Source organism: Oppia nitens, unplaced genomic scaffold, assembly GCF_028296485.1.
Source record: "Oppia nitens isolate AA-2021 unplaced genomic scaffold, nextdenovo-longstitch-racon4-pilon3 scaffold6_pilon_pilon_pilon, whole genome shotgun sequence".
NCBI classification, from domain to species: domain Eukaryota; kingdom Metazoa; phylum Arthropoda; class Arachnida; order Sarcoptiformes; family Oppiidae; genus Oppia; species Oppia nitens.
Genome location: NW_026533250.1, coordinates 6,855,001 through 6,863,902, shown reverse-complemented (window position 1 = coordinate 6,863,902; position 8,902 = coordinate 6,855,001). Strand labels below are relative to the sequence as shown.

The following is an 8,902-nucleotide window of genomic DNA, read 5'->3' as shown; positions in this document are numbered from 1 at the left end:
CACACACACACATACACACACTTATAGATCTTTTAACACACTTTCAACAACAACAACAACAAAGTTATTACACATAAAACTATGAAACGGATGACTTAAATAACTGCTTATACAGTAATAAATATATAAAAATATAATATAATATTTGTCTTTATTTTTTTCCTCAACAGTAAAATCTGTTTCAAATTTTATATATTATAATAACACACACACACACACACACACACACACACACACACACACACATACACATTCATATAGAAAATTATATATTATAACTTAGTTATAAAAATAGTAACTGATTTTTGGTTTGAAACAAAATTTTTATTGAAAAATAAAATATTGTAAAATCCAGAAGATTAGCAGCTGGTGTTGACTTACATATACAGTATAGTCTCTCTCAATGACATACCAGTGCTCTATCATACAGACACATACATACACACACACACACACACACACACACACACACACACTGGGATTTGTAACAAACAGTATGTATCAGTGTTTGCCTATCTCTCTCTTTCTCTCTCTCTCTCTCTCTCTCTCTCTCTCTCTCTCTCTCTCTTTAGTAGTGTTGGTGCCAATAGTCTTCAATCAAACGCCATTTAATTGTATAATATTTTACATACAGAATATACAGTATATTAGTATATATATATATATATATATATGAAACATATTTACCAGAATATTCTGTATGTATGTATGAATATGTATGAAAAGTACAGTTGTATCTAATTGGCAACAACTTGTGATTTGTTGGGAAATATATATATATAATTTGAAAATAGCTATTAAAAATTAGTGATTAATTTGCAAAAATTTCAAATATTTTTAGCTTTAAACACATAAGTTTTACATTTGTGTGTCTAATATATACTATAATATATAATACATGTATATAATGTATAGTGAAAAACATTTTAGAGACATTACTAAAAACTAAAAGCTAAATAATAGATTTAATGGATTCATATATATATATATATATATATATATATATATAAATTATATATTCATATTAATGTATTACTAAATCATTTTGTTGTTGTTGTTATTTAAATCAAATTATTTTATTTTTTTAAATGTGTAAATGGTTTATGGTTTGCAAACATAAAATGCTATTAAAAAGCCTATGAAATACCAGTTTTTTTTATATCAGTAGTAGTATTAGTGTAACATTAGTGTTAAATAACAATATATGAATAATAAATAAAAGTGCATTCAATTTAGTACAACCAAAATAAATACCAATAATCTAATTAAAATGTCTACTAATTCATTACTTAGTGTGTTTTCCCACACATTATATTATAAATTATATAGACTTTTCTAAAATTTGTTGTTCACTTAGTGAGTGAGTGAGAGAGAGAGAGAGAGAGAGAGAGAGAGAGAGAGAGAGAGAGAGAGAGAGAGAGAGATATCTGTTAGCATAAGTTTTTTACACAACAACAGAAAAATTTATTATATTTAGTATACAATTGCTGTACAATATATGTTTTGGCAAAACCTTTTTAGAGAGAGAGAGAGAGAGAGAGAGAGAGAGAGAGAGAAAGTGAGAGGACTGGTATGTTATATGTAATGCCTGAAAGCACTCATCTATACAGTGATTGAGATCTCGATATATATATATATATATATATATATATATATATATATATATATATATGCCTCCCATGTTGTCGGGTGGGGGTTGAAGACGACTTGAGAAAGAGAGAGAGAGAGAGCCTCTAAATCACTGTTTACTTACTCTTTAGGCTATAACTCAATTTGTTGACTACAAGAGAGAGAGAGAGAGAGAGAGAGAGAGAGAGAGAGAGAGAGAGAGAGTATTGATATATATAACGGTGCAGAAAGAAATACGTTAGCGTTGATATACATAGCGTTTGGTTTATAGATGGGATGGGATGTATGTGTTTGATGTGTGTGTGTGTGTGTGTGTGTGTGTGTGTGTGTGTGTGTGTGTGTGTGTGTGTGTGTGTGTGTGTATGTGGATGTATTGGTGGCACAGTTGGGCAAAAATAAAAGAAATAGAGAGATAGATAGATGGATGGATGGATAGATAGATAAAAGTAAAAGTGCGAGTGAGGAGACTTATGGCATATATATATATATATATACATATATATATATTTAAGTAGATGGATGAGCGATAGATAGAGAGTGAGTGAGTTAGGGAGGGAGGAATGGGATGTATGGGTTTAGGATGTGTATGTGTATTACAGACTAAATGCCTGTATAAACGGTTTGACTACACCATACATTTTTATAGATTAGTCGCTGACAATACCATTTATATATATATATATATATATATATATATATATATATATATATATATATACCAAACAAACACAGGCACTGGTAGATCCACACACACACACACCAGGCCTTTGATCGGTTGCCGCTAATGATGAGGAAGCAAATCATTGAACATACAGGACCTCCGACTCCTAATTTACACTATCTATCTGTCGCTTCTCTCTCTCTTTCTCTCTCTCTCTCTCTCTCTCTCTCTCTCTCTCTCTCTCTCTCTCTCTCTCTCTCTCTCTCTCTAATAAACAGACATAACTTTTTGCGCTTCTGTCATAACTTTTCTTTACTAATGTATGTGTTATTGTACTGTATTTTTACATTAAAGTCTTTATAGTGTGTGTGTGTGTGTGTGTGAGAGAGAGAGAGAGAGAGAGAGAGAGAGAGAGAGAGAGTTATATAGCATTTAGTAAAGCAATTTGTATGGCATTTATACATACATACATAACATATCCTATATTTTTAAGCTAACAAACTAATAGTTTATTTAAAGTCTATAGTTGTGTCCTATTTTGTTAATGTATGTAAAGACTGTATATATGTATATACATGTATGTATGTATGTATGTGTGTGTGTGTGTGTGTGTGTGTGTGTGTGTGTGTGTGTGTGTGTGTGTGTGTGTCCTATCTATAAACTACTTTTTTTTGTCTAATTATTATTATTATTATGGGAACACACATTGAGATTGATTATGGGATAGGACTATGAATGGTTGATAGGTTTTTATCTAAATAAATAACTAACTGTTACTTTATATTGAAATTATTATTATTTTTTAAAATAATTATAAATATCAATATTATTATTGTATTAGTAATATATATATTCAAAAAATAAAATATAAAATACTTGATATCATGTATTATATAACTGTTTAAATATTTTTGTGTATTTTCTAATTATGTATTTTTAAAAAAAAAATCATGAATCAATATAATATCAATTTATACAATAAATATTCATTGTATTGTATAATATATATATGTCATAAATATATGCCGAAACATAATACTTGTATATATTATATAATTACTACTAATAATATACAGTATATATATATATATATATAAATGTTTACAATAAAGTTATACATATATTATATATACATATATCTAAAGGTTATAAACTCTATATAACTATTGAAAATACTTGTATATATAAAACTATTACCCAAATGTTTACAAAATTAAAATTTAATACTTGATATGTTGTGTACAAATGTCAAGTTTGTAGACTAATTGTAATAATACTATACATATATATATATCTAAATAATCATTGCCATCATTATTGATAAATTAAATATAAATATACAAAAAAAAAATATATTAAGTCAAAAAATATTTTACTCTAAAATTACACAAACATATTATATATCGATATATATATAAATAAATTATATATATATATAAACAATAATAAGTTTATAGTTTAACAATTTAATTCAATAACATTTTATTTTAATAGATTTAATAGATTAGTATATTTTTAAAAATACTAATCTATTAATAGTACAAAAAATTAGTTTTAAAAAAAAATTATTAAATTATTAATAATAATAAATAATATTTTTGTCTGAAAAAAACATATTTTTCAATTTATTATAAACTTTGTATTTTAGTGTATAAATACAATTAGTAGTAAACAATTTAATTTATTATTTTTTTTAAAAAAATTGATATATATATGGTCTCAAAATATTTTTCAAAAAAAAACTTGCATTTATTACATATTATTATTATTGCATTTAATTAAAAATTTTAGTATTTACTAGTATTTATTAGTCCATTAAGTTTATTATCAGAAAATAATAATAATAATAATCAGTTTTTATTAATAATTCATATGAAATATGATTGCTTTATCATTTTTTTTTGAAAATTTAAAAATAATTTTTTTATTACTAATATTTTTTTTTCAATTGAAATAATAATTTATTGATAAATTTGATTTGATTTGACAATATCTATACTATCTATACATGTTCAGAGATCATGTAATATACTAATAATAATAATAATAATAATAATATATTTATTGAAAATAAACCATAATTAATAGATCTAACAATATATATATATATATATATATTATAATATTGTACATAAAAAATGCATACAACTCTAGTGTTTATATATCTATTTAAATTTTTTATTAAAAAAATTAATTAATGATATATCAAATATATACTGCAATTTTTTTTCTAATAACTAATAATTATTGGCAATCAATTTATTAAAATTTATATTAATTAATTTTCATTGTGTGTGTGTGTGTGTGTGTTAGTTGCCAATACACATACATATATTGCATATATATATATATATATATATATATACTGTATCTACAGTATAGTGTAAATGAATTTAATGAGAGAGATATATAGTTTTTTTAGATATGTTTTTTTCCTTATATTAACTCTTATCAGTGCAAAAACTTAGTGATGAGAGAGAGAGAGAGAGAGAGAGAGAGAGAGAGAGAGAGAGAGAGAGAGAGAGTACTCAATGTTGTATACAAAAAAAAACATACTCACATTTTTTTGCTAGTATTATACATATGATATATCAATATATTGATATATAATATAAAGACCATCCATTGAACTAAATATATATATATATATAATCTCTAACCACACGTTTGATATGTGGCCTCAAAATTATATATATATATATATGATATATATATATTAAAAAAAAGTGAAAAAGCGATATGTGTTTTGTGAACCCCTACTACTACTACTACTACTACTATATTGACAACAAACAAACAACAACAACATAATACCGGTAATAACCAAACCAATCAACCCATTGGACTCCCTGTCCTCAGTATACAGACATACTATATACAGTATAGGAAAACTTATGGTCATTACGATAGACAGAGACAGAGAGAGAGAGAGAGCCATAAAAAACTGTTGTAACAAAACTTTTTTTCACCCCAAAAAAAATACCTATAAATCAGTCAATTATCTCTAAATACTGGTATATGTTATTAAACGTATCATCAATTTGTGTTTTTTTTGGCACCCAATCGATTGGTTAAACAACAAAAAAATCATAAATTACTGGATTTTTTTTAGTATAGTATTGAAAACTCGTGATTTCACACCAAAAAAAATAATTTTTGTTAAAAACCATATGAACTCTGATATACTATATATTGATATATATATACTGTAGTATATGACTAACCGATAACTATAGATAACTTTAACTGAATAGTAATAGATTTTTTAAATTAAAAAAAATAATATTAATATATATACCGAGATATGTACCCAAAAAAAAAATTGGTTTTTTGATATATAATTAAATTGAATTTATCATTAAAACATATTTTTTTATTTGTCAATTAAATACTGGTATATAAAAAAAACATAAAACATTTGAGACAAACAATAAAATCCTTTCATAATATTTTTATTTAAAAATAATAATAATATCCTTAAAATTAGAAATTATTATCAATAAAAAAATTAATAATAAATTTTTATTATATATTTACTGGTATACCAAAAAATAATAATAATTAGTTATTAATTGATTGATTTAACACAAATGTATTCACCAAAAATATAATTTTTTTTCAAAAATGTTAAAAAATTAATTTAAGCAATTTGTTTGGTTACTAAATAATTTTTTTTCTAGAAAAAATTTTTCAATTTTTAATTGAACATTGAAGTTTGGTACAATTAATTAATTAATAAAAAAATAAAATAAAATTCATATCAATTCAATTGAAAAATTAAGTACACATATAATAATAATATCTTATATGACAGTGTATATCATCTCTAGTATAATGTATAATATAATTTGAAGGCACCGACACCATCATCATCACCACCACAACAACATCAGCAGCACATATACCCCATATATAAGTTATATATAATAGGGAACTATAGATAGTTGAACAGTCAGTTACCACTAAATTGTTTAACTGATTTGTGATTAAGATATATATATATATTTGCGATGAATAAGTTATATATATATATATATAACTTATTTATCGCAAATATATCGCATATATATATAAGTTTATAGTGGTTTACAGTTACACTAGTATTTTATTTAGTATTAATAATAATAATACTAAAAAAAAATTATGGGACACTCCAAGGCTGTCATGAATTTTTTTTATATTTATTTTTTGATTTTTTAAAAAGTTTTGACTCTCAAAGACACTGTTTGTTTGTTTGGTTGTTAAATACCAGTCAGAAAAAATAGGAAATAATTTTTTTTTAAAATATATATATAACTTAAAAAACTTTTTTTTTTATTTTAATTAATATTATTCATAGCAATCATCAGTTGACTAATTTGCCAAAAAATATATATATATTATATATATTCAATACATTGATATTTTACTCGATATCAATATCATTGATTAAATGCCAGTTAACTAATATATATATATATATATATATATATATATATATTAATTAGAAATCTATAAAAAAAAACATTATATATAAAAAAAATAATAAAATTTTATTAATTAATTAAATACTAGTTTTTTTTTATATCAATAACCAATTAGTATAATAATTGCACACAAAATAAAAATTTGTTTTTCAAATAAATTATAGACAAATAATAATAATAATAATTGTATGAATGACCAGCAAATAATAATAAAAAATTGAATAAAAATGTTTATTTATAAAAATTAATTATCTTTAAAAAAAAATTTTAGTTAAAAATTCATTTACATTACTACTAAATTAATATTAAATAGTTTATTATTATTATTATTATTATTATTATTATGACTATACCAGATAGCGAGCCTACGATTATCTTATATTTATTAATATATATATATATATACTGTATATATATATATATATATATATATGAAAATCAAATGTTAACGACAACGTTGTCTAAAAACTGTTTAATAATAAGGTTTTTGACTTTTAATATATAAATTAATTTATATATAAATTATTTTTTTAATAACCCTTTCCTAAAACTTGTGATGTTATCATATATTTGATATCAATGATACAAAAAATATATATATATAATAAGTTTAGATATTTTTTTTAAAAATTTTTTTTGGTGACTTTAACCTAACGGTTCCCGTCCTCCATGTGTTTTACAAACAACCAAAAAAAAAACAGTTCAAACAAACAAAACGATTGTCTAATAATAATATAAATAAATTTCTAATTAATAGCTAATTTATTTGTTATATATATATCTATAATATAATATTATTATTGTCAGCTCCGGGTTATTATAATATTTCAATAATATTTTTTTTAGGTCCGGTTATATTATATCGGGTATATAACTTTATATATATATATATAATATTAGATTATATTGATTTTTATAATCAATAGTTATTTTAGGTAGTATCAAATTGTTTTTACTGTACAAATTACTCTACAGTTTATTATTATTACAGTAATATTATTATTACATATTTAATAAATAAATATAAATATGTAATCAATTTTTTAAACAATTTTCATAATTAAACTATCCATAGATAAAAAATTTTTTAAAAAAAAATATCAACAAAAAAAACATTTAATTAATTAATTTATTTATTCATTAATATTATAAATTTATAATAATAATTAAAAAATAATATATATATATAAGTAATAATAATAATAATAATAATTAAATACATTGGACACAATACATATATTTATATTATAATATATATATAATATATATAGAGAGAGATACATACAGGCAATCATATTAAAATGTACATTTAATTAAGATACATTTAATTTAAAATCATTTATCAATTAATAATAATAATTATTATTATAAGGCCTTATACATATAATATATAATTTTTTTACTTTAAATATAGGACAGGGAGATCCAGGTATGTATTGGTAGCTGTGTGTGTGTATGTGTGTGTGTGTGTGTGTGTGTAAAATGCATTTATGATAATTTAATTAATTTATATTATATAATATATAATTATTACTAATAATAATAATAATAAATTTTTATATATAACATGTATGTAATGATAGATTTTTTTTTGGTATTTTTTTGTGGGATATATACTGTATATATAACTATCTATTCATTTCTATTGGCTATAATAGTTTGTGGTCATCGGCGGCATTACCGTTGGCCAGGGGTCGTGATGTTGTTGTTGTAGTTGAGAAACGGGCGATACTGAGGAACTGTAGGATGTTTTGGCTGCTGTTGTATTATTATTATTAGTAGTAGTATTATAGCTATCAGTTGGACTAAACTTGTATTCAGGGGTAGTATTCAGATAGCTATTGGCATTTGATAGTAACAGTGCTGTACTGCCCGAACCGCTACCGGTCGGTGACGGCGTATAGTAGGATGTAATAGATGTGGTGGCACCAACTGAACCGCTGGCCGACAACGGCGGTACAATACAGGTACCGGTAGCACCCGATACTACCAACTGGTCGGGCGAGTAGACACCACCACCACCGCCACTGCAGGGCGACGTCGGCGACGGGTTATAGTAGGCGGGCGGCGACGATGACGAAGTATTGTGGTGTTGGTGTTGCTGCTGATGGTGGTGTTGGTTGTGGTGGTGGTGGTGGACAACGCT

At 23.7% G+C, this 8,902-nt stretch overlaps 1 protein-coding gene across 1 annotated transcript in view; it reads right to left on the bottom strand.

Annotated features, from left to right (window-relative positions):
• Window positions 1-8,365: 8,365 nt before the first annotated feature.
• The window catches only part of LOC128962254 (forkhead box protein F1-like), a 1,331-nt gene continuing 794 nt past the window's right edge, over window positions 8,366-8,902 (bottom strand). Inside the window, exon 1 of the mRNA XM_054308617.1 lies at window positions 8,366-8,902. This exon is cut by the window's right edge and continues 794 nt beyond it. Within this exon, the coding sequence (XP_054164592.1) occupies window positions 8,399-8,902 (504 nt within the window). The 3' untranslated portion in view covers window positions 8,366-8,398.